General features: G+C 53.1%; 1 protein-coding gene and 1 long non-coding RNA gene across 15 annotated transcripts in view; one reads left to right on the forward strand and one right to left on the reverse strand.

The window, feature by feature from the left end:
* NUP214 (nucleoporin 214) overlaps positions 1-11,029 on the forward strand; it is a 101,379-nt gene extending 90,350 nt beyond the window's left edge. For all 14 annotated transcript variants that reach the window (XM_082695971.1, XM_082695963.1, XM_082695970.1 and 11 more), the window contains 5 exons: positions 1,762-1,914; positions 6,000-6,171; positions 8,317-8,456; positions 9,284-9,308; positions 9,823-11,029. In XM_082695971.1, the coding sequence (XP_082552097.1) occupies positions 1,762-1,914; positions 6,000-6,171; positions 8,317-8,456; positions 9,284-9,308; positions 9,823-9,856 (524 nt within the window). In that variant the 3' untranslated portion in view covers positions 9,857-11,029. The remainder of the gene's footprint in view (positions 1-1,761; positions 1,915-5,999; positions 6,172-8,316; positions 8,457-9,283; positions 9,309-9,822) is intronic.
* Positions 11,030-13,565: 2,536 nt separating this feature from the next.
* LOC309846673 lies at positions 13,566-25,658 on the reverse strand. The gene is made up of 3 exons (XR_014302070.1): positions 24,525-25,658; positions 16,067-19,162; positions 13,566-14,622 (listed from the first exon to the last, which is right to left on the reverse strand). It is a non-coding gene; the product is annotated as an uncharacterized lncRNA (long non-coding RNA).
* Between the last annotated feature and the right edge of the window lie 774 nt (positions 25,659-26,432).

The following is a 26,432-nucleotide window of genomic DNA, read 5'->3' on the forward strand; positions in this document are numbered from 1 at the left end:
TGCCAGAGAGCTCGGGCTGCTTAAGAGCACCTCACCCCCACAAACCCCTCGACAAAAGGGAGATGGGTGATCCTGTGGTACTGCGGAACGGGGGGGTGATGAAAAGGAACTTGTGAGCCTCTCCTGCTGTCAGTGCCTGGCCCGCTCCTAGCCTGGCTCTCAGACTGCACTTTTTTTTTTTTTTAAGGCAATTATATTATATTTTATGTATATATATATATATATACACATATATATATATATATCATAATATATAAATCTATCAAATTAACATGTACACCTTGAATTTACACAATGTTATATGTCAAATATATTTCAATTAAAAAACCATGGCAAAGAGAGTAACTGTCATCTCACTTCAGGACTCCCCGCTGCTGTCTGACCCTGTGGTGGCCCAGGACTCTGTGCACTGGTGCCTAGAAACTCGGGGTGATCATGTCCCTGAAATAAGGCTAGTCACTTCCTGGATTGTCGATCAAGAGCATGACCACTACAAGGGTTAACGGTTATGTCTCACGCAGGGGTGGGATCGGCAGCAGAGCGAAATGGGGGACCTTGGGATTGACAGGTCAGTGGCAGGCCACCTCTTGAAACAGCTGGACTTTGGGAGTGACTTTACTCCCCTCCACTTCTCTCCCATCACCTTCACGGTGAGCCCCTCATCAGCTTGGGGGAAGGCTGGCCAGTGCAATGTTCACGCTTCTCCCGTGGTGACGGCGGCTCGTGCTCCCCCTTGCCCACCCAGAGCATCAGTTCAGCGCCCTGCTTCTGCCTGTGCCTTTGGGCCTAGAGCCCGTTTCAGGACAGCATCTCCCTGCCTTCTTAGGGCTCAAACTTACTTTAATAAAACACCCATCCAAACATGGTGGGGTAGTGTGAGTCGTCTTCCCCCCGTCCCCCAAGAAAGGGTGAAGGAGAAATTCCTGATGGTGTGCGGATTGCGTTCCCAAGTGCTTCCAATTGTGGCTGCTTGGGCAGTTAACAGTCAGATTTGCGTCTCTTAACTGACGAAACACTTCTTACCCATCTCGGTTTTTAAGAATTGGTTTCCTTGATTCCTTTCATTCTTGGCATGGCTTCGGTGTGTCGAGCGAGTGACCCACCTAGATAAGCATCTGAAAGGTCGAGGGCTTCCCTGAGCCGCATCGGAAAAGGAAATGAGACTGGAAGCCTTGCCTCTTCGTTCTTCGGGGCCTCTCGAGCTCCCCTCAGATCAGAATTAGGAACATCATGGTTTCCCTTGTTTCGCCGCCATTCCCTGCGCAGATTGGGCGACAGCACACGCTGTCCAACCCGATTGTAAAAGCAGAAGCTGGAAGCCATTAAGCTTGCTTCGATTTTGCTCCGACTTTATTTTCTGTAGCTCGACAAAACGTGAAGCTGGTTTTCCTGGGAGGAGATGAGTGAGCGCAAGCCCTCTTCTCCAGAAGAAAACCGCCTCGCGGGGAAGCTGGTAGTTAGACTGGAGCCGTGTGGGAGCCCAGATGCGCGCCTGCAAAGGAGCCTCTTCCCTGGGCCCTGTCGCAGCTCCCGTGCACGGTGTGTTCATAGAACCTGGAGCCCGAGTTCCCAGAGATTAGGAACTTGTCATCAACATGCAGCAAATCACAGAAGGTGCTCGCCATGACCCGGCTCCCTTGAATCCCAGACTTTTCACTTGTTTCTCCTCAAACACCTAGCTGCAGCTTCTTTTCTGTTCTAAGTAGATAAGGACATTTTTTCTGACTCTGATCTCCCTCAACATGTTCCCCCTTTCTTTAGATACCTCTAATCTATTTGGAAACAGTGGGGCCAAGACATTTGGTGGCTTTGCCGGCTCATCGTTTGGAGAGCAGAAGCCTGCCGGCACTTTCAGCTCTGGAGGAGGAAGTGTGGCGTCCCAAGGCTTCGGGTTTTCCGCTCCAAATAAAACAGGTACTCTGATACTTATTAGCTGTGGGGTTTTTTAAGATGTGTATTATGTATGTGTAGGTATCTGGAAGGGAATGTCTCTAGGGTGGCTCTCAAGGGAGTAGGATTGGAGTGCAGATGAAGTGAGTTTTCCTCCCTGGTTCATTTTTATATTCACTGAGCATCTACTGTGTCCCCAGCACTGTTCTAGGTCTCCCAGACGTGTTAAAAACAAGAATGTAGATATTCAGCAAGTGCAGAGCATCTAAAGTAAGGGAACATACAAGACAGTGATAACTAAAATATAAACAAGAAAATACCCGAGTCATAGACGAGCTTGGGGCCCGCTCACGGTCATGAGCAAAACAAGTGGTCTGCTTGGTTTTTATGTCTCTTTTGTTTGTCCTCTTTCTTGAGTCACTTTTTTTTTTCTTTTGAGCATAACATATGTTAATATATTACATATACATGTCCCCATACAGCATCCACGTACTGTAAGTACACAGGGCCGTGACTTCTCCAGGGAAGAGCATGCCGGTGGGGTGAGGGGCGGAGAGCGCCACCCGCACTGCTTAGCCCGGCGTCGCTCGTAAATGCATTTGTGAACTGTGTGGCTTTCTGTGATCATATGCGTGGTTTAGGACTTCAAAATTCGAGGAACAATACACGTTTAGATACAAAAACATACTTCATTTCTATCAACTGCCTCTCTGTCCTCTTTCTGTCTCAGATCTCCAGAGGGTCTGCATTCCTGTCCCTGTCGTGTGGAAAATTGTGTGAAAAGATTTTTTCCCCCAAAAAAAGATCAGTGGCAGAGTGGGGGAAGATGTTTGCAGAGAAGGAAGTTCTTTAAAGCAGATTCCCCAGGGGCAGGCGGTCAAGATGCTTGTCCCTCGTGTGTCCGAGAGCCTCTGAAATTCTGTGAGTTCCAGAGGAAGGACCCCCTCCAACCCAAGGACCAGACGCGTGGGTGGCTTTAACTTAGGACCGCCCCACCTTCCGTGCCTGGAGTCCCACCTTCTAGAACCTGAATTGCTCCGGTCTCCATGAGTATGCTCCATTACTCAGACCTGTGGCTTGGGTGGGTTAGTCTTTGATTTTTCCTAGAATTTCAAGTGCACTAGACAAGAGCATTGCAGCTTTATTTTGCCCCCAGCCTTCCTCGCAGTAAATGATTCAAAAATGAAAAGGCTACAAAGCTCTGGGTGCTAGTCAGCAAAGCAGACATTTGACCAAGAAATTTTAATTCATCAATCATTGAGGCTTTATTTATTTATTTATTTATTTTGAGAAACCAGATAATGGTTTTTTTGGATTCATGTGTTTTTCTTACGTGTTGCTCCTTATCCCGGAATCAGGTCCCCATTGACTTTGAGAAACTTACGCTTTCATTTTTTTAGTCTTAGAGAAAAATATATCCTCATACCTTTCAGAATATTTTTCCTGTTTGACTCTTTGCCCCATGGAACCCCTCAGACTGCAGACGGAGAAAGCTGCAGGGGATGATTGAGCCGGTGGCTGCCAGGGGGTGACAGTGAGGCTGGAGGCAGCCCGTGGCCCATGTGCTTTGGGTGCTTGGGCTCTCACTGCAGGACTCGTGGCAGTTTTCAGGGGGCTCTGCTGTAGAAGGAGGTGCTGCCGAGTCCTGAGCATAAAGCAAGGCTGCTTTAAATAAAGGAGTCATCCTTCCTGCCCACGCAGTGCAGATGCCTAAGACATCACGATTGGCATCTTGCTTTAATACAGATTGTAGATGGACCATTTTGATGGGCCTTTGGAAAGTTCCAGAAGTGTCCATCCTCCCTCAGTAAATAAATAAATAAATAAATAAAGTTGCCTTAGGAAGTAGTAGTGCTGGAGATCACTTAGGGGGATAGAGGTGGGCCCAGATGGCCGTGCCCAGCCCACCGGGCTCACACCAGTTGTGGAGGGAGGCAGGCAGACCCATGCGGTTAGGTGTGGGCGCACTCTGAGTCACTCAGCCGGTGCTACCACGATCGGCTGGCTGAACTTAGGCAAATAACATTGTCTGAGCCTCTTCCCTTCTGTGAGGTCAAGCAGGTTTCATCTGGGACCATGAAGGCCAAGTGTTATGCAGCAGCTGGCACATCCCCGGCACACAGAGGGCCCTCAGGAAGTCGGTCTTGTATTGTCATTGATCAGTAGCAAATTGCTCTTATGGAGAAGAAAACCGTGAAAATGTAGTATCTAATAAAATCACACCCATCCTAGCATCAGGAGTGAGTTGCCTTCTCGAAAAAATAAAACCAGAGTGCCCATTTCCTCCTCTTTCACTTAATTCTGATCCAGGTTTGTTTGGGGGCAGTGTGTGTGTGTGTGTGTGTGTGTGATGTATGTGGGGGGGGGTGTGGTGTGGGTGTGGCATGGGTGTATGTGGGGGGAGGGGTGGCACGTGTGTGTGTGTGTGTGTGTGTGTGTGTGTGTGTGTGGGTGGGTGTTTAACCTCCTCTCCCCTGTCCAGTTTACTTTCTCTGTCATTGTGACTTCTCATTTTTCACTCACCCTCCGCTAAGAAGTCAGAGTAATATTGCGTGCAAGGCACCAGATCCGGCTGTGTGTGTCTAGGAAGAAAGCGTAACTAGATCTGTGAGCAGTCGTAAATAATTCAACTGCAAGGGTTTTTTTAGCACTTTTTTTTTTCCAGTCTCTTATATTTGTAACCCAACAGTCTCCATTATCATGGCTTGGAATTTCACTCAAGGTTTGAAAATCTAGAATGTTAACGCAAACATGAGCCTTAGCAGAAAGTATCTTCACTAGTGATAATAAGTAAGCACGTGATTGAGTCACAAAATGATAAATAACGAAAGAATTCAGCTAACAGCTTTTCCCACCCAGAGTCTGATCTTTCCTGATTCAGGTAGCAGAAGCTTGTGGTGTGATTATGCTGACGTAAGAAGGCCTGACTCGTGCCTCTGACAGCAGGATTCGCTTTCCAAGGGGCGCCTCTTTCCTTGCACCAAGGCCACTGTCATTCCCTTTAGCACATAGCTCTTTAGGCCAGTACTCATTTTAAGAAATACTCCTTTCTAGAGCAAACTTCTTATACAAGTTCATTCCGTTCCATTCCATTCAGCGGATACTCACAGAGGGTCTCAGCTCATAGCCTCAAATGATGTACGCAGTATCTTGAGGTTTGGGAACCCCAAGACCGGCCAGTCCTCCCGCCCAGTGGGCATCTCTGCCAGTCCGAGGAGGCCACCTCGGTGCACCTGACCTGCGGTACGATGGGCTACGCAGGTGCCTGCCCCTGGCCGAACGCCCCCGCCCCGCCTCTGTTCACGGGAGCAGCAAGGGGCGTGGGGCCTCTGGTGGCCTCTCCTCAGGGTTGATTGATGGTTTTATCATGTTTATCCAGCCGCCTTCCTCCAGAGAGGAAATTCGATGTGCTTTTTTTATTGAGGAGTAGCTCCTGACTGCAGAGAAAAAGCATTTTTTTAAAGAAATTCTTCTGTGCAGAGAGACTGTGGAGAGAGATGTGAGAGCCATAAGCTTTAAATAAATAAAAAGCCCCGGGCTGAGCACCAGGGCCGTGCGCCTCTCCATCTCCCTGTAACCCAGTTCATAGGTTCTCCCCCGAGAGGAGACTAGGAGCCTCTGGCTTTATGATGTGGGTTTTCACGAAGCTGGAAGCCTTGCGTGTGTCGTGATAGTAACAACATCTGTCGTCTTTGACAGCTGGGCAGGGATCGGAGTTTTCAAGAAGGCTCTTTCAGTGAGGAGCCTCAGAATGGTGCAGTGGGACGGGGAAGGGGTCCGAAATGCACCAGGCTGCTGCTTGGTAATGACCTGAGTCCACGAGCCTGGGCGCCCGTGGGAAGGATTGAGGGTCTCACAGACAAACACAGCGTCTGCTGGGTTCTGAAGGCTCCGAGGAGCTCCCCGGTGGACTCTACCCCTGCTAGAAGCGAAGGGGGTGGCTCGGTATTTAGAAAGTCTGTCGCCCCTGTCACAGTTTTTTGAATTTGAATTTCTAACCTATTTTCCCCTTTTTCCTTCCTCTTTTGATTTGGCTTCTCACCGCTGTCTTCTCTTCCTGTCTCCTTTCTTTTTCCCCGTTTCTGTTTGTTTGCCTCTGTTTTGCTCAGGTGGCTTCGGTGCTGCTCCAGTGTTTGGCAGCCCTCCTACTTTTGGGGGATCCCCTGGGTTTGGAGGGGTGCCAGCATTCGGTTCAGCCCCAGCCTTTACAAGCCCTCTGGGCTCGACGGGAGGCAAAGTGTTCGGAGAGGGTACTGCGGCTGCCAGCGCGGGAGGATTCGGGTAAGCGCCCCGGGGGGGGACTTGGGGATGGCCCAAAGCACGGGGCCCAGTACCCATGGTTTGGAAAGACAGTTCTTGCATTTTCCCGACTGTAACTGAGCTGAGCCCCCGTCCCTCGAAATCCGCAAACAAGTCAGTCCATGATGTGTCTTCCTCCCTGGGGAAGGCTCACTTCTCCCAAGCCAGCCTCTGTCGGCGTGCAGGTGGACGTGAGCTGTTACGTCACCCGCAAACGTGGAGTGCTGGTTGGCGGAACCCTGTTCTCTGGAGCTCAAAGACGACTTAAGGGAGGAAAACAGTCCTGTCCTGGCTACTTTAGAGCCAGGCCTGCCTCTTGTGTGGGGACTTCTGTCAGGGGATTCAAGATGAGTAGTTTTTGCCACATTCTTTGCCTTTTGGGACTGTTGTGTCATCGACCCATTGTCCTTGTGCAAACTACTCCTTCTGTCCCTGGCTCCACTCAAGAACCCCCAGAGTGGGTATTCAGTTCACAGTGCAAGGGGCCAGCCTCCACCCCCGGCACAGTTCTGAGTCTCAGTGACTCCTCGGCTTTTAAAGCTGCTCTTAGCGCCTCGTGCACATCCTCCCTTGAAAATGCCATATTAGGGATTGTCTTTTAAGGGCCCCAGAAATTCAGTCCGGTTGCCAAAACCCCAAGGAGAAAATAAATAGCCTTCACCGCACCACAAAGTCCCGATAAAATGTCTGTGGTGATGACTACAAAGTGCCTCGTTCAGAGGACATCGTAGTGTCTGAAGTCACCGTTTGGTGGCCCTGGGCATAGGAGGCAGGATGCGGAAAGCTAGAGACATGGGGAGGGGAGTGGGGGCTTTGTTTGGGGGGGATGGTCAGGGCACTTGGGGTGAATCTTGGCAAGGTGATAGCATCGTTATCTTGAAAGTAAACTAAGCTGTGTTTTTACTCATACCCTTCCTCTCCACCCCATGAAAGATGCCGGTGTAGAAGTGTTGGCAAGTTTCCAGAAAGTGAGCGAGTTGATGAATTGTTTCCTGGAGTTCATGTAGAAACTAAAGGTTCTTTTAAATTTCTCCCAGGAAACCCCAAGAATTAAAGTTAAGGAAAGCGTTTATTTTTTTTAAAGATTTGTTTATTTGATAGAGGTCACAAGTAGGCAGAGAAGCAGGCAGCGGGGGAGGGGGAAGCAGACTCCCCGCTGAGCAGAGAGCCGGATGCTGCGGGGCTCCATCCTGGGACCTCGAGATCATGGCCTGAGCCAAAGGCAGAGGCTTTAACCCACTGAGCCACCCAGGCGCCCCTAAGGAAAGCTTCTAAAGGAGAGTTGGAACCAACTTTAGAATCTGACAGACACTGATGTCTCCAGTGACCGCCCAGCACAGGTGCCGCAGGCTGGGAGGGTTTGGGGTTGACCGGGAATCTTGAGGTTTTTTTTATTTATTTGAAACCTGCTATTTTCTTTTCTAGTAGGAAAGTGTCATATTCTGCCTTGGTTGTGGAGGCTAGCTCACCCACATAAGTCCTGACTGGCTGGTTAGTTCCGTTTGGCCAAAGAGGGCTAACAGGGACGGACTCGGGTGTGAGACCTCCAGAAGAGCCCGTCACCTTTCCCCGGTTCCCTGATATCTGGCGGATATCTGGCAGCCCCAGAGGAGCGCCCACTGCTCGTGAGAGGCCCGGAGCAGGGGCAGGAATAGAGCAGGACCAGTCAGGACCGCTCCAAGGGTCTGCCTCCCGAAGACCCCTCACTTGTCATGAAAAGTCAGTAGAATCAAGATCTGGAGAGGAGGTCAGGACAACTAACTGGGGGAAGGAGGTTGTCGATAGATGAGAAATGTGAAAATGATGGAATGAAATCCAAGAATTATTGGAGATGGAACAAAAAATGTAGTGCTGCTCGATTTCCAGATGAGCTGGAATTTCCAGACGGTGGAGAGGAGCAACACCCTGGACCAGTTGGCTGTCCTGTCACATTCCTGTCCTCCCTCCCAAAGCTGAGATTCACTCTGGGCTCCAGCCTGTTCTCTCTGAGAGGCCAGAGGCCAGGCGTGGCCCCTTGACTCATGCGTGGCTTGCAGCCTGAGCCCCACCAGGTTGGGCCAAGGCCTTGGGGCAGCAGGAGTCTGTGTGGCCAGGCTAACCACTGACTGCTTTCTCCCTGGGACCCAGGTTTGGGAGCAGCAGCAACACCACATCCTTCGGCACCCTTGCAAGTCAGAACGCTCCGACTTTCGGATCACTGTCCCAGCAGACTTCTGGTTTCGGGGCCCAGAGCGGGGGATTCTCTGGCTTTGGATCTGGTGGAACAGGTAGGTGGCCAGACATGGTTCCCGCGCCGAAGGCCTCCTGCCTTCTCCTTAGTAAATGCCTTCCCCCACCCCTGACCCCAAAGAAATGAGTGATTTTTACCTGGGGATTCAGTTTAGTAATTTGAAGGCTGAAAGTGGGTGAAAGACAAAATGCTCTTTTTGGCTTTAATTAGACGTGTAACGTTGTGCCGTTCCTTACCAAAGACAGGCAGGACTGCCTTGATTTTTCTCTCAAGACAAGAACCCAAGATAACTATCATCTTACTAGACCTTGGTTTTAAAATCCAAGGCGGCAAATGCCAACAGTAAGATGTAGAGATGAGATGTCTTGGATCTGCTGCACACTCACTTCTTCCGATAGTGGAATGCGCATGTTTGCTTTTATTTCTGCAATACGTTGATGAGGCGCACAAGTCAGGCACCGTCGTTTTGCAGATGAAGATACCCCATGGGGCTCATTTGCCCTAAGAGCCAGAGAGTGGCCCACAGAGCAGGGCCTAGAACCCAAGTATCTTGCTTCTCCAAGAAGCAGCAAGTAGATGGGAAAAGAAAAATACGACTCCGTGACAACGAGGGTCCGTGTGGCCCCAGGCCAGCTGAGTAGGAGGCACTGTGCCAGGAGGGACTGCTGCCCACCGTGGGCATCGGGGCGGGAGAACCCCGAGATGCCAACCCTCGCCTTCCCTGTCCCCCCCTGGCCTTTATGTGGGGGGCGGCGGGGCTCTCCACAGGGAGCGAAGGGAGGGACGTGGTGCGGCCAGGACCCCTCCCCCCCAGCCTCTCAGTGTGTGTGCGCTCATTTCACTCCCCCCTTCCCATTTTTTCAGGATTCAGCTTTGGATCATCTAACTCGTAAGTATCCACCTCCAGTTTTCAGCCATTAAATCAGGAGGGAGGAGTATGTGGTATGTGAAAACGTTACACCACTAACTTGTGCTCTCTTTGTACATTTGGTTTGTTTTTCCCCTTTTCTAAGCTTGTCCTGGAAGCATGGGGGTTCAGCAGCAGGTTTAGGGTTTCATGGACCTGCTGATCTGAACAGGAATATAGCAGGAGGTGCCCTGCCTGGCCTCCTCCAAGGTCACATGTAAGAGAGAGGACTGTGCCTTCGGATGAGCAAAGGCTGGAGGGCGGGGCCTGAGAGATGCTGTTCCTTAGATCCCTGGTAGTGTCTCAGAAGCTTTGTGCTGCCCACGGGTCTCCAGGCCCGTCACCAAGTCTAGCATTTTGATCCTCGTTCCGTGCTGTGTGGAACTGTGTAACGCTCAAAACTCAGAGTCCCGAACTTGGCCCAGGCAGCTGCATGAGCCCCGGAGCCCTTCCTCAGAGCGGCCGCTGACCCGCCTCTTTCGGCGCTTCCTTGCAGGTCTGTGCAGGGCTTCGGTGGCTGGAGAAGCTGAGTGGGTGTCGGTGTTTCCTTTCCGTCCCTGTGACCAGCTGCATTCTCAGCCGCTCTCACTGAGCTGCACCGGAGCAGCCCTTGCCCGTGAACATTCGCCCTGAAACATACCCAGAAAGAAACAGCAGAAACCAAAACTCTAGTGACGCCTGATCGCTTGTTTGTTTTCTTTCCTATTTCGTGTTGGTTGTCGCACCCCCCCACCCCGCGCCGTCCCCCACTAGTAAACTCTGGTCTGTTCCCGTGCTGAACGCATGGGGCTTATGTCAGGTCACCGCCTGGGAGAGAGGTTTCCTCGTGCCTGGGGCTCTGAGAAACCTTCCTGGCCTTCCGCCCGCCGGCAGTGTATGTCTTCAAGGGCGGCACCGGATGTCCGCAGCATCGGAGACGGATGCAAGGAGAGGGCGTGCAGGAGCTTCTCCCAAGACTTTTGAGGCTGTAACTTGGAATCTCCTTTCCGTGTCCTTGCTGCTCTTGGCTCTCCGGACCCTCCAGGCCCCAGCCTGGGCGACTGAGCAGAGGGCCGGGAAGCTCCGCGCGTGGGCGTCAGCTGTGTCAGAAGCTCGTGGCACCTAAAGGGAAGATGCAGGGAGCCGGGAGCCAAGCCTGGAAAAGAGCCCCGTGGGCCCCGGTGATGGGGCCGCCGCCCCCTGGATGAGCCCCATCAGCTCGTCTTCTTGGTCTAGCTCTGGGGGCCGCATGTCCCGCCGCTGATTTCTCCGACTCTGGAGAGGCGTGGTGCAGAAGCACGCCTTTATCTCCAGTGACAGCGACTGGTCACCAGGCCTGGTCCGCTGTCTGTTAACCGCAGGGCAGATAACCCCGGGGCAGCCGGAGCCGAGGCAACATCTCTGCGGCCGACACCACAGACGCCACAGACGCCTCAGCCCGTGCTTGCCAGCGTGGCGGGCGGAGGCCAGCTTCAGTCCGGTCCGCAGCGGGGAGTGGGGAGCGCGGGACCCTTCAGGTCTGGGCGATTTCACTGCTTAGGGCTGCGGTGCCCTAAGCAGTTGCCGACAAGCAAGAACGGCCTCTCGGGGCGGTCGGGCCAGGATGCGACGGTGCATTTGGCTCAGGTCATGGCAGGGGAGGGTCAGGAAGGGCTGTTCAGAGTTTTACATATTGGAAAGTTCTATTTTAAAATGCTTTAATAAAAGTTTTCCATGTGATTGAATCTGTCCCGTGATAGCCAGTGTGGTCTCACTGCTTCCGTTGGCTTCCAGCGCGCCACAGCCCACTCTGGTGGTCCCCCTCTGCGAGACTGGCCTGGACCCTCGGTGTGACGTGCAGGTCCCCACGCCCCCGTCCTGCAGACCGGGACTTGGTCCTGAAATGGGGCCTGGACATCCCAGGGCGATGAGCTTCCTGGTTCTTCGGCCCCTCAGAAGAGGATTGCCAGCCGGCGTCACTGTTGGGCCCCAAACCAGATTTAGGTCCCTGGTGCAGCAGGAGAAAGGAGTGGGGTCCGTCTGTGCCTTCTGTCAGGGCATCTGCCTCTCGGAGAGCTTCGACTTGAGCTGCTTAACATGTACCCATGTGGGTCCTTGTGGAATGAGCCTGTCTCCCCCTGCTCTCTCACGAGGCTTCCTCAGCTGTGGGGCAGGGGACAGTCCCCACGACACCCACACAGCCAGACATGGGGTTTGTTCCCCCCTCCTGCGCTCTCTTTAGCTCCCACACAGGGGCCATCTAGAGCCGGCAGCACTCAGCTGCCTGGGAAGAGCTCCCAGTGGAGGCCCCGCGCTCACGGGGGCGAGGCGCTGAGCACAGACTTCTGCCTCAGCGTAGCGTCGTGCCGACGGGCACCCAGACTGAGCCAGTCCCCTGCCGTCCCGTTTGCCCCCTCCTCGATGCTCTTTATTATAAATAGAAGCTGGTTCGGCCTAAACCCTTGACCCCGAATTCTCTGCGCTAAGCCAGTGTAGAGGTGGCATGTGACATCGCCGTTGTCAGCTGTGCCGGACCTGACCACGCCCCTGCTGCTCGCTGGCAGGCAGCAGCCCCCGGAAATGCATTGCCAGTGCCCCAGCCCCTCTGCCTCCCTTTCCAGGGCTCCGTTACACTGGTAGATGGCCGGGGTCGTCTCCGAGCTCCCAGGCATGAGCCCTTCCTGAAGCAGCGCTGGCGCGTGGGCCCGGGTCCCCACGAGGGGCCTGGGAGGAGGCCGCGCGCTCAGCTGCGCCAGTAGGTAGGCAGCTCACTGGCCTGGTTTCTCTTTCTGCTGGTGTGGCGCGGGAGAGGCAGGAAGGAAAAGGGGAAGACAGTTTAATGAGTGAGGTTGTGTTTTGTTTGGCTTTTCCACACACAGATGTCCTGTGTTCGTAATTGGTGCTTCAGATGGCAACACGATAAGAGGCCAGAAAACGGGTTTCTCAGGGACAGAAGAACCCGGACGACAAAATAGGTGTGCGTGCAAGTCCCTTGCATGTTGATGTGGCTGGGAAGCCCCCGAGACCTGAGGCGGAGGTCCCCTCGGTGTCCTCCTGCCTGTTAGCATGAGCACCTGGTGCTTGCCCTCAGCTTTGCTCCCCACTCTGGCAACCTCCAGAGAAGTTTCTAGATCAGGTCTTCAGCGCTGCAGGAAGAGTATGGACCTCTAGGCTGACCTGATCCTAACCCTCATGGGCTCTGTCACCAGAAGTAGGCAAGGTCCATCGCCTCCTGGAGTCCTTGAGGGCCTTTCTCTTGGTGGCGATGGAGATGGGAAGGCCACAGGACCCTGCCCCACCTCCAGGGTAGAGAGTTCGGATTCCCAATTCAGCTCTCCGGGTTTGGAGTGGGGGCGTGCCTTCCACATGGCAGTCGAGCCCCTTGTCATCCCAACACAAGGCCCCACGGGGTGACGGCTCGCCTCCCACCTCACGAAGCTAACACAGCTGTGCTTGACTTTCATTTGGGGTTCTGATCAGAGAGCAGACTTGGGCCCTTCACAGGGGGTCTGTGGGCCACATTCTGAGAAACCTTTTAAGTGCAATAACCAGAAATATTTTCCCCTCCAGGGGAGCATCTGAAAGAGAATCTCACTCCCAAGGACGTGTTTTGTTTTGTTTTTGTTTTTTTTTCCATTAATCCAAGGTAAGGGGTCTCCGAATTGTCAACGAGGGACACGCATTTTCCATTTCGGCTGCTCGTCGGGCCGTCTGCTCTGTGTGTATCCATAGATACAGATCTATATTGCAGCGCAGGTGGGCTGTCAGCTCCCGAACACCGCCTCTGTCCGGCAGGGAGGGTGGGAGTACCTGCCTTGCCCTCACCCTGCCTCCTGGCGCGGGTCCTCCCCGATGCCTCCGCGGAGCCGGCTGTGACAGGGTGGTAGGGGAGGAGGACCCCTGCCCCCACACCCTCCCGAGCTTGGGTCTCAGTCTCTGCCTTCCCTCCGACCTTGTCATCCCAAGGGCCCCACTCACCGTCTCCCAGAACACCTCTGAGCGCCTGCGGATTCCTACGCTCCTGTGCCTTTTCCGTGCTGCCCGTCGCGTGGAAAGCAGGGGCAGGGGACTCCCCCTCTCCCACCTCCCCTCGTTCTCCCTGGCTGGTCTCCTCTTGCCTCGCTCGTGTGTGGAAACAAGCCGTTACAACGGGGACTGTTTGGGACCCCAAATCTCTGTGTTTGAAATGATTCCTCCTGGGAGAGGTTCGTGTTCAGCCAAAACAAAGGGCTCTGTGGTCCGCTAAGTTGCAGAGAAGAATGAACAGAGCAAAATGTAACATTTTCATATTGAAGGCCTCTTTTGAGCCTTTAATATGCAAATCTGCTTTGTAAACCAGGAAGATGACGTAGTTGGCCATTGCCCAGTCTGTCTGACCATGGAACTTCTCTGCTGCACCCGGATTCCCCGGGGCTCGTGCTGGCAGCTGCTTCACTGCTGGTGTCACTGGACAGGAGCGTAACTTACTTCCTGTGGCTTGTGTTTCTAACACACATTCCTCTCTCGTATGCAGTTATAATAGTAGCGATAATTCCCTGGAGAATTACAGTGTGCCAGGTACTATCTGTCCTAAGCACTTCACGGACAGTTTCACGTTTAATCTACAAGCTAGCTACTGTGACCCACGTCTTCCAGAGGACAGCATGAAGCCCAGCAAGTAAGCCATTTGCTGAGTCTTAAACCAGGTGTTGATAGAGTCAGAGGGAACCCGGGCAGGGCCCCCTGCCCAGCCTGGCAGCACAGGCCCCCGCCCTCTGCTAGCCCTGGGCCATCCACCGTTGTCTCTCACAACTTTTCTCCCCCAACAGAGTCATCATTTCAGAAGAAATACCGGCCTGCTTGTGCCAGGGACACTGGCCTGCACCTGTCCAGCCTGCCCCATGCACGTGAGCCGGCCTTGGACGTGAACCATGACAGACGTTCTGCCCATCGTGTGGTTCCCTGCCCCCGTTCTGCTGCCTCCAGCCTGGTACGTGATCACCACCTAAACGGCACCCCCGGGAGGGAGGCGGGGCAGAGGCTGGATCTGTTCAGCTCATGTTGGTGTGCACCAGCGGCAGATGGGGGCTTACTAGCTGTTCTCTGATGAAGGTGGTCGGACCGTGGAGGAAGCAGCTGGCTTCATGACCTTGAGTGGTCTAATCGCCTCCTTCCTGTGCCATCTCTTCCGGGGTCTGGCTTTGAGGCTTTCCAGAGTCTCACAGGAGGTCAGGCTACAGACCCACCGAGGCGGCAGTTGCTCCATTGTTCAGCCCCTCTCTGCTTATAAATAGAATCCTGTCCATTCCACAGCCGTGGCCGGAGATTCTCCGCATTGTTTTCGACCCTAGATCACCAGCTGCAGTGAGAGAGTCCGGTGTCGGAGGGGGACGCAGGCAGGAGCCGGCAGCAGCACGTGGCAGCGAGCCAGGCCCCGTCCCATCACGGTGTCCCCCCCGCCCCCAGCACGGCCCCTGCCCGATCTCCCCTTGCTGGCCCAGCTGGCCTTGGGCTGGGAGAACACAGGAGAGGTGTTACTGCCTGCCTTTCCCGGGGACAGTGTCCACCGAACCAGTTTGGCCCAGCCTTCCATCCGGAGTCCTTACCCTCGTCGGCAGGTCCCACGTCTGGTCCCTCCGACCTTGTCTGGTTCCTCCTACCTCGCCCACCCCCTCGTCTCTCCTCTCTGCCCTCCTAACTCCCAGGGCCCCTCTGCACACTCTCTGTTCTTGAGACGGCCTGCCAACTTTCCCGCCTCGGGAGCTTCCACACTTGGTCTCCGCAGCAGCGTGTCGTCCCACCATGCCCACTCGCCCACAGGGCTCAAGTGAAATCATCCCACTGTCCCCCCGTGGCCGCCCTGCTGGGTGCAGCCGCTGCACTCGTCTTCTCGTGGCCGACTGTGCTGTGGCAAGGCATGGGTCACAATTACTATTATGTGTGTCCTCGGTCGCCAGATCTGTCTATCTAGCCTGTCCTCTGCCTCCCTTCCTCCTAAAGTCAGTTCCCGGAGGGCAGGGACCATGTCCGCCTTGTCTTTCTGCTCGGCAGCGCCCAGACAGCACGAGTCAGGCACTGGCTTCCCCAGACAGAGGCTGGGACTCGCTCTGTGGCCAGACCCTAGCAGGCGACGACACGGGTCAGGGGCCGGTCAAAAGCCTACCACCCCCAGGACTGCACAGCAAGGGCAGAAGGAGATCATGGCCTCGGGCTGGTTCCAGTGCTCTCTGCCCGAGCCAACCGGAGCACCTGCCGGCCCTCACCCCAGGAGGGCTCTAGCTGGGGGCTGGAGCAGGAGCAGCTCTCTGTGGCACTCCGGGGACGACAAACACAGACCCGACACAGGGACACCCACGTGTGAGGCTCTCTGACTCTTACCAGTGGCAACCATGTGTCATTGGGCCCAGACTCAGATGGGGCAGATCCTACCTGCCTCAAGGGGCAGGTGGCACAGGGCGAAGGGCAGTACCTGCCAAAGCCACCAGATGTCTCGAAGAGGAGCCCCAGCCCTCCCTGCCCTGGGGAATGCACCCGTGAGTTTTCATCACTCCCAGAGCTGACCAGCAGCACTCACGTCCCTCACAAAGGAAAGGCAGGGCCTACGGCAGAAAGACCCCGTGGCCTTGTTTCTCCTCTCAGCCCCTTCCTGGCCCAGGAGGGTGCAGGGCTGGCTCCAGGGAAAGGAGCCCCTGGACCCCCCCATCGTTCAGGCCGCAGGTTTCTGTCCCTGCAGGGAGGACAGGGAGCCACGCGGCTCCCACCGCACCCAAACCCCTCTCTGGCCCTGCCCTTGCTAATCTTACCAACCCAGAGCTTCCCGGCCAGCCCTGGGGGTGCGGGAGGAGCAGGGGGGGCTGGCGGGCCGATCTGGAGTCCCCGGCTGCGCTGACAGAGGGGCTGCATGAGCTGATGGAACGGCTTGTCACCAGCCAGAATTTTCAGAAGCATTTCGAATTCGCAAGTCTTGAGATGTTTGCTTTTAAATCACTTTCGTTTTCTGTTTTAGGGAACAAGATGTGCCCCAGTAGGGAAATGAAACTGCTATAATGATTTTCAAGGTTCTATATACAGGCGATGGGACAGCACGGCCTGAACCCCTCTTGCCCAAGGCCTAAGGGAGCCCAGGCTGTTTATCAAGTAGCAACAATCGTTGGGAGCTAAATTAGGCTCTGGAGCCTTCTCCCCACATGAGGGCCTCAGGCATCTGGCCTGGCTGACCCCTGACTCTGGTCTGTGGGGTCGTCTTTTCTCATTTGGAGCCATTCTGGAAACAGGAATAAACGTCATCTCAGAGCCTTCCAAGCCGAGTGGTGCTCGGACTACCACGCAGTTGTCAGCACCACAGATGGTGGGACCAGTGGTCACCATCCAGAAACCTATACTGACATCTCCTACCGCCTGTGTGCCGGTCCCCTGCCGGGACGCCGTCGCCATAGCAGGCCCGTCATGCTTTCTCCTTTTGCGCGCTGGGTCTGGCTGTCCCAGCCATGTACTTGCCGTGCAGGCCCGTCTCTCACCAAGGGTACGGCTGGTTGTCAGATGTGTGTTCCGCGAGGAGGCGGCTCCTTCTGTGGCCCTATTACACAGCAAAACTGGCCCACGAGGGGACCATAGGAGCCTAGCATTTCTAGCCTAGCTGGAGATTATCCCGTTTGAATTCCATTCCTTGAACACAGAAGGGAGTCGAGACAGAAGTGAGTCATTCCAGCAAGTAGGGTTTATTGGTTAAGATCATGGCTACTGTGTGCACTGGAATCCTGCCCCAGCTGTGTGACTTCAGACAAGTCGCTTCACCTCTCTGAGCTGTTGTTGCTCAGAGTTCCATCCTCCGTACAGAGGGTGAGTGATAATTCATCCAGATTTGCTGAGGGTTAAATGAGACATTGTGTATAAAGCTGGTAGTGCTTTCATCATCCTCATTTATGGGAGTGACAGCAGAGTGTGAAGTTCCCCATCCTTGACCCGTTTCTCTTTCACTGCACACAGGGATTCTTAACACTCGTCAGTACGTGTACGTGGCGACAGTCGAGGAGCTGAAATGGCGTCTGTTGCAAGATGCGAGTCACTTGCTCTGTGAGCTCGTCATGCTCCCGAACGAATGAAAGGGCTGGCCAGAAGTATAATCGTTCTCAGAACGTTACAACTTAAAAAAGATATGCCTGATGGGTCAGCTTGTGTATGTTCTCTAGATAAGAAAAACACCCAGACTCGTGGCGGTAAATAGTTTTATCTTCACATACTCAGCCATAGAAATCCATGATTGGAAGTCACATGACGGGGATCCGGCAGACATGCGTCCCTGTGGTCTCCAAAGGCCTGGGAGTAGCAGGAACGCATGCGCTGTTGGAGGCTTTTGCTTGGCCTCAGAAAATGGGGCCTGTGGCTCTAAGGGGCAAACCAGGCAGGGCCTGTCTCCTCCCGCCTCCAACTGTTTACCAGTTGTCGCTAATTGCCTTTGGCTGTCCATAATGTCCTCCCTGCGCCATTTTCCTGATAGAATGGCGCCTGTGGGGAGGTGAGATTTCACTTTTCAGCAATCCATGTTAAAGCAAGGTCTCAAAATGCACTGGGCCTGAAATGGGAACCTGCCGATGGTACACAGAAATTCAAACCCTGCCTCTGAGGAAGCTTCTAGTCGGATTTTTATTGTAGAATTGAGCCTTTTCATCATGGCGTCCATCCGCTTGCCCCTTAGGCATAAAATCAGAATGCACCTTGGGCTTCTCTGCAACTCATATTTCTTTCCAGTGACTTATCTTGCTTATAAAGAGTATTTTACACCAAAGTGAGGAGATGGGGTGGTCGGGAGTGAGAGAGGGCTTGGCTCTGTTCATTGGCCATGTAATCTTGGCCAGGCCGTGAGAGTAGCGTCCCCGAGTAGACAAGCTGTCCTAATCTAAAAGCCAATTTAATTTCCAATTAGATTCTTAATCAAAGATGTTCATTTTGTCTTACAGCTGAGCTTCTGTCAAGATCGACTAGAATATTCGAGATACACTTGGCTTAGCTGCCTCGTAACAGGAAACAGGACCTTGGGGACCTGTGATAAGGCGATCCACTACCTTCTGCAGGTTTACTCACACTGTCGAATAATGACTCCGATTGTGGGGTTTCTGTCTGTCGTCATCGTTGTTTGTCCCCGTGTTAACATAAGCTTTGAGAGATACGAGAGGGCAAAGGGCTAGAGAAGAAGACAGAGACCTTAAAGCCGAACCCTCAGTCTGAATCTCAGCTACTGGCGTCAGGGCTGCTTCTTAGGGACCAAGAGCCCAAGCCAATGGGCAGCATTCTCTCTAAGCGTCTGTGGATCCAAACACGAAAGTCTCTCCTTCAACACAGAATTCAACACAGATTCTTTCACATGTAAGGAAAGTGACCTGCTGAGTTAGAAAGGGCTACCCAGTGTGGCTCTCCCCCGGTTGAAAGCGTGGGGAAAGTCTGTGGGGAGTTCTAAGGCCCCGTTGAGATGCTTGGCCACTGTGCAATTTTTGGCAACCTGGGGTGCTTCTGGGGGAGCGCCTGTCAGGAGAGCTTGGGGCCCCTGCTGTGGGAGGGAGGGCCGCGTTTGGTTTTTCTGCAGGTATCTCTGTTGCCTTGAGTGGGTCATGGTTTCCAGTTGCCGCCCCTGGATGAATTAATGAATCGGAGAATGGCTGTTGCTTTTCTCTTTAGTCATTGTTATGTTCCTGTGAAATTGCTGCAGTCATACCCTTTTTTTTTTTTTTTTTTTTTTTAAATCAGTTGATTCCTCTAACTTGGTTATTTCTGAGTTCTCTTCCTCTAGAAAATGCAGAAATAGGTAGCACTGGCCCACAGATTGTTTCATTCCCAAGTACACGAAGATGAGCTTTTCTGTTTCCAGCAAGATGAATTCATAGATACTGGGTTTGCCCTCTTTTCTGAAACAAGTAAAAATTCAGTCACACAAGTTCTCAAGACAGTTGACATCAGGCAGCAAAGGAGAGTGACCCCTGAGATTCTAGAAACAAATGGGATAAGCCCTGTAGTTGCTCCCGTTTCCTGCCTGGAGATCATTTCCAGACCAGCACAGGGAAGGAGAGTCCAGCTGGAGCCCAGCGGTCTCCCTGAGTTCACAAGGCCAGGGATCGGAGGGGGAGGAGAGGCCCGCCGGGCTCGGACTCCGGCCTCTGGCTCTGCAGAGGGGTCTCGCGCACTGGCCAAGTAGCGATCAGTGAGCACATCTGAGGAGAGCCTGCGTCTGGAGAAACAGCAGCGTGAAAGGGTTAGAGGGCGGAATCCCCAGAGCTCTAGGGCAGAAAACGGTCCTGTTTCCTGCCAGCCAGTGCGGAAATCCTCATAATTCACCCAGCATTGGGATTGAGTCCTCACAAGGGTTTTGCCTCAGTAGCAGGGAAAAATGAGTCCTGAACAAAATGCCGCTCTGATCCCATCTAACAAAGCTCAGAAGCAAGACCCAAATGAATCAGACTATTTCCACATTAGATCCCAGAATAAGTTCAAGAAACTTACTGCAATACAAAAATACCCAGTACCAAACAAGAGCAATTTCATGGTTTTCAGCACCCGATCAAAAATTACCAAGTATGAGGGGGGCCTGGGTGGCTCAGTAGGTTAAGTGTCTGCCTTTGGTTCAGATCATGATCCCAGAGTCCTGGGATTGAGCCCCACATTGGGCTCCCTGCTCAGTGGGGAGTCTGATTCTCTGCCTCTGTCCCTCCCCTCCTCATGTGCTTGTTCTCTCTCTCGTCCATTCTCTCTCTCCAATAAAATCATTTTTTAAAAAATCAAGTATGCAAAAAGTAGAGAAATATGGTCTATAATAATAAGAAAAATCAAATAGCTGAAATTGGTCCAGAAGTGACACAGAAGATAAAATTAGTAGTCAAGAACTTCGAAGCCATGATTAAAACTGTAGTCTGTGTTCAAGAAGCTAGAAGAAAGACCACACACGTTACATCCTAGCATAGAAAGAACCAAAATCAAACTCGAGGTGAAAACTGTCATGTCTGAGATGGGAATCTTCCGGGTCAGACTAAGAAGATGTTGTCCACTTCAGAGGAAAGAACTAGTGAGATCAAAGATTTTAGCAATAGAAATGCCCAAAGTAAACCACACAAAGCGAGAAGACCGAAAAGGTTGGAACAGAGCACCAGCCAACAGGGGGATAACTTCAAGCAGCCGAATAATATGTGTAAATGCAAGTTCCCAAAAAAGAGAGGAGAGGTGGAGGGAAATTTGAAGGACATCAGAAATTGTATCTCCATGGGTAAGTCTGAAGACTTTGGAAGGGATTTTTCAAGTCTCTTGAGACAATAACAAACACCATGACCTGAGCCGAAACCAAGAGTTGGGCACCCAACCGACTGAGCCACCCGGGCGCCCCAACCCCTGTATTTTCCAAAAGAAGAAACCAGAAAAAGAAAAGTAAATGAAAAAGGAAATAATAAAGAACAGAGCCAAAATGATACAAAATAAGACAAGAAAAATAAGTGAAACTGTTCTTTGAAAAAAAAATCAGTTAAATTAATAAACCTCTAGACAGACTAATTGGGGAAAGGAGAAGACACAAGTTACTAATGTCAGTGATGAGAAAGCTGACATCCTTACAAATTCTTCAGGTATTAAAGTGATAATCAGGATATTCTGAATATCCTTACTCGTTTCTTCAACTTAGATGAAGTAGACAATTTTCTTGAAAAGCACAAATCATCAAAGTTCACTCAAGAAGGAACAGAGAAAGAACCCTACAGTGATTAAAGAAATTGAATTTATCAAAATTTTCCCATAAAATAAATTCTAGATCCAAATAGCTTCCCCAGTGAGTTCTACCGAGTATTTAAGGAAGGAATAATACAATGACACACAAACTGTTCCAGAAAATTAAAGGGAATGGGGCACCTGGGTGGCTCAGTCATTAAGCATCTGCCTTCAGCTCAGGCCATGATCTCAGGTCCGGGGATCGAGCCCCGCATCAGGCTCTCTGCTCAGTGGGGAATCTACCTCTTCCTCTCCCTCTGCCCCCTGCTTGTGTGCTCTCGCTCTCTCTCAAGTAAATGAATAAAAATCTTAAAAAAAAAAAAAAAAGATGCTTAACCGACTGAGCCATCCAGGTGCCCCTAGATGTAAGAATTCTTAAAAGTTTAGTCATCTGATCCAGTACTATATAAAAAGTGTATGCATAATGACCAAGTAGGATTTATTCTAGCAACTCAAGATTGGTTTAACATTTGAAAATCAATCAGTACAATTCACCACATTAACAGAGTAAGAAAAAAAATGATCATCTCGATAGATACAGAAAAGTCATTTGATAAAATCCAGTGTTTGTTCCTGACAAACTCTTGGCAAAACAGAAGGGGAAGGGGATTTTCTTGGCCCGATGAAAAGCACCTGGGAAGATCCTACTGTTGCCGTCACACGTGATGGCTCAAGAATGCCAGAAGCCGAGCCAGCCAAGAATGGCTGCTGTCACTGCTCCTATCTTTCCAGCACTGCACAGGAAGAGCTAGCCAATGCGCCATGGCAAGAAAAATAAATAAAAGGCATCCAGATGGGCACCTGGGTGGCTTAGACGGTTAAGCATCTGCCTTTGGCTCAGGTCATGATCCCAGGGTCCTGGGATCGAGCCCCTCTATCAGGCTCCTTGCTCAATGGGGAGCCTGCTTCTCCCTCTCCCACTCCCCCTGCTTGTGCTCTCTCTCACTATCTCTGTCTCTCTGTCTCTCTCTCTCATAAGCAAATAAAATCTTTTTTTAAAAGGTATCTAGATTAGAAAGGAAGAAATTAAACTTCATTCACAGGTAATACGAACACGATCTTCTGTTTTTGTTTTTGTTTTCGTAGCTGCTTCTGAATTTCCTGTGGAAATGCAAAGGACCCGGAAGAACCAAAACAACCTCAAAGAAGAAAAACAAAGTTGGAGGACGCGGTGTAAGGCTACAGTATTTAGGACCACGTGATATTGTCAAGATGAAGAGATCAAGTTATGCAAAGCAGTCCAGAAATAGATCCGCACCTATATGACTGATTTTTTTACCAATGTGAAGAGGCAGTTCGGGGGAAATTCTCCACAGGACCCATCTCTCTGGGTTCTCAGGCTGGATTTCACGACCCCCGTCCAGCTACACAGGAAGCGGGCAGGATTCAGATCTTTCCAGGCTCCCTCGATACGGCAACCCACCACGACTTCTCACACCGTCATTCCTATCGGATCAGCAGCTTCTCGGGAGCTGGGGGTTGGAGTCCCCTCGTGCATCGGAAGGAGACGGAACCGGTCCCGGCGGCAGAGTCACTGTGGTGTGGTGCCGTCTGTCAAGAGGGCAGCTGCAGAGGCCGTGGCAGCCTCCCCTCGCTCACCTTTACAGGAAGCGGCAGGCTGTGTACAGGGAGATCCCTTCGCCTCACCCGTAGCAACCCCCGAAGTGCTGTGTTAGCGGCTCAGTCCGTGCTCTGCAGTGAAAGCCTGGTGCCCGGGGCCCAGACCTCGCCAGCTGCCAGGTGTATTCTCCGAGGCCCCGAGGTGCAGAACTCCTCACTAGGCAGAGGTTCCAGAAGAAGTCCCAAAGAGAGTTCATTTTCCATGGCCGACGGCCAGACCTGCAGCCTCACAGAGTGATCACAGAATAGCAGGGCAGGTGCCTCAGTAACTCGCGGGGACATCAGCTGGTGGCCAAGGGGACGCGCCCTGGCCGCAGCCTCTAGGTCCCCCTCCTGCTCCCGGCCACATCTCGGGAAGAGCCGCATCCGGAATAAAGGACTGGGGAAGCCCGAGTTGACAGCCGCCCCCGAGGATACGGTAAAGAACCTTCTCCAGGCCCTACAACACCTCCCAGAACGCCTCCTCCTCCTCCTGCCTCCTTACTCGTGCCCGGAAATAACTTCATTTTATGAAAAAGAGCGTTTTCCAGATAAGTGAATTTTCCAGATGAGAAAAGTTCATCTCTTTAAGCACTTGGAATTTTATTATTTTAACCAGTAGGGAGGGAAGTCTTCCCAAATGACCCCCACATGTTCTCTCTCACGCAGCTCTGTAACTGGCTGGCCTACGGGGACTCGCCGTGAGCAGCAGGGACCAGGCTGTATGAGGCCTCTGGGGCGTCGAGACCCACGGCCTCAGACGGACATGCCTTGAGAGTCGTAGCCGGCCTTGGAAAGGAAGCACACTGTGACACGCGGCACACTGGGGGACCCTTGAGGACCTGACGTGCGGGGAAGTAAAGCGGTCACAAGACAAGTTGCGAGTCCACTGATAGGAGGCGCCTGGAGTCGTCAGATCCAGAGGGAGAAAGTAGAAAGGCGTCCACCGGGGTCCTGGGAGAGGAGAGCGGCTGTGCGGTGAGTGTTCCCGTCATACGAGAGGACAAAGTTCCAGAGACGGAGGGGGAGGACGGTGGCCCACCGGGTGTGAACGGCACAGCGTTGCACGCTGAAACATGGTTACCAAGGTCAATTCTGCCAGTGTCTTGTCACAAGTCATGATAAATAATAGACCAGTTAAGAACGCTGCTGATGTTCAGAGTAACCGTCAAGCCAAGGTGGCCGGCGGTGGAGATAGCAGTGACTTGGGGACCGCACCTCTAAGCTCTTCGGATTGTTTCCAACAGCAGAGATTGAGATAAACGTTCACTGAGCCTTAAGCACCTGGTGGGAGAGGCCGAGCCCACGCACAGCTGGGCTGGCCCAGACTGTCAGCTCGGGCAGGGGCTGGCGTGAAGCAGCCACCACGGGAGTGCTTGGGGCATCAACAGTCCCCTGTAGGGCGGCCTTTCCCTGCCTCGTCCCCCCCACCCCGCTTCCACACCTGAGCGGGGATTGGACCAAGGCTGGCCAAAGTGCCCCTTGGTCCCACAGCACATGCAGCCTGGGGTGGAAAAAAATCTTTTTCTTTTTCTTTTTTTTTTTAATTCATTTGACAGAGAGAGAGAGATCACGAGCACACAGAGAGGCAGGCAGAGAGAGAGAGAGGAGGAAGCAGGGTCCCCGCTGAGCAGAGAGCCTGATGCGGGGCTCGATCCCAGGCCCCTGAGATCATGACCTGAGCCGAAGGCAGAGGCTTTAACCCACTGAGCCACCCAGGTGCCCCGGAAAAAGTCTTTTTAACATCTGGTCACAAGGTCAATAACAGCTAACAGCTGTGGCCTTGGGCTAAGACCCGGGCTTGCCAGGCCCCTGGAGTCCTCCCTCCCCACGAGGAGAGCACCATAGCCCCATCTTGCCGATGAGGAAACTGAGTTTCAGGGCCTTTCCAGCATTAATAGGTCAAATTTCTCTCATACTCACTGTGTCCCCAGAAGCCAGCCATCCTCCGGGACCCACTTCCGACCCTCCAGACCAGTCAGTCCCCCGCAGACTCATGGTCACAGACCACTTCCTGCCGGGGGCGGTAAGCTCCGAGCCGCGGCTTCTCCTGCGCCGGTCAAAGGGCCCCGTAGAGGAGATGGTCGGAAGTACGTACACGTGTCAAAGATGAGGTGCCGCTGCGCGCCACGGCAGAGGGGAAGCCCTGAAAACACTGAGCTGAAGGACAGGCGCCAGGCACAGACTCCATTCCCACAAACTGTCCCAGGTAGGGCCATGGACGGAGACAGGAGGGAGATTGACAGTGGCTTAGGGCTGGGGCTTTGGGGATGATGATACCGGGTGGGTGCAGGGTTCCCCGCTGAGGTGATGCAAACATTCCAGAATTGACTGGGGTACTGGCCACGCAACTGGGTATATGCTGCACCCCAACGGACAGTGCATTTTAAATGGGTGAGCTGTTCAGTGTGCGAGCGCTGGCTCGATACAGCCGTGGAAACTGCATGGAAATCCTCTTGTTTGGCCGGCTGGCCGGCACCAGTGTGCATTCAGTGAGGGTCTAATGGTCCTGATAATCAGGCCAGTCGTCTGGTCGCCGTATGGAAGGAGGGGTGTCTCCGGTCTCTCGCCAAAGCCCCGATCCAGTACGGTCGCCCTCGGGCAGCCCTGCGGGCAGGGTTCGCAGCTGCCGCGCATTGCTGGACGGGAGGGTCAGCGAGGTGTGCGTGTCCTGGCTTGTCGATCAGGAAACGCAGGCATGCGAGGTCAGGCAACCAGCCGACCTCACTCAGCAAGACAAGTGGCAGCCAGGAATAGCGCAGGGTTTCTAACTGCGTCTCACTTGCTGCAAATACCCAGCGCCGCCGCCCATCATCTGTCTGATTAAAAAGGGACCGTAAACTATGAAGCAGGACAGCGGCCCTTAAAGCTAAATTGGGCTCAGGCCGGTGGAGGAACGAATCCGGTCTCTGCCTTCCATTCTGCACAGAGCAGAGCAAAAGGCTCTGCCTGGGCCCATGTCGGTGGCGCAGGTTGGCCTCTCTGGACACGGGCACAGAGACGGAGCTCACTCGCTCAGATGGGCTTTCCTGCATTTAATAGTTTTCATCTTCCTGTGTCAGCGAGCCTGCTGCCGACTGGCGTTCAGCCCTAGGCTAGGGGCCTTCCGCGTGGCAGTCCCAGAGGAGCGGGGACGGGCAGGCTGGTAGATGCGGAGTGTGGAGGGGGGTGGCTGATGTAGCCAAAAGGCAGTGACCCAGCAAGGTCAAAGATGGCTGTTTGAAACCCGCCCAGTTCTGCAACCTCCCAGCTGAATGACCTCTAGCCTGTCCCGCGGCCCCTTCTAAGGGCCAGTTTCCTCATCTATGAAAGTTCCTGTTTTATTGTCATATGCACTCAGTGGGGGCAGGAAGGGCCCTCCAGCCCTGGAGTGGGCTCTGCGTATGTGTCTTTGCCAGACTTGGTTATGGGGTAAGGGTTTGGGGTGGTTCATTTGGATGCTGTGTGTGCACAGTAACCTGTTCCTACGTCCAATATTTGCCCTAATCCAAAGCCCGGACCCCAGCCAGGTGGGAAGCCCTGTCTTTGGGCCCCGCCCGGCAGGACAGATGATGACCAAGAGAGAAATCAAGCAGGAGCTAAAAAAGCACCTGGGGGTGATAGAAATGTCCCCAGACCTGCGAGCACCTCCAGCCATGGCCTCTGTGCGGTTCCCACCAAGCGATCTCCCAGCAGGTGGGGTTTCCTCTGTGGCCTTAAGACCTCACCGACAGGGAGCCCAAGTCCAGAGGTTGGACTGTCACCAGAAGTGACCAGAGGTGACAGGCAGGCTGTGTGCAGGGTCATGGCATGCCTGCTTCTCTCCAGCTTTGTGGGGCAGACGGGCCTGGC

Source organism: Mustela nivalis, assembly GCF_964662115.1.
Source record: "Mustela nivalis genome assembly, chromosome: 13".
Taxonomy (NCBI): Eukaryota; Metazoa; Chordata; class Mammalia; order Carnivora; family Mustelidae; genus Mustela; species Mustela nivalis.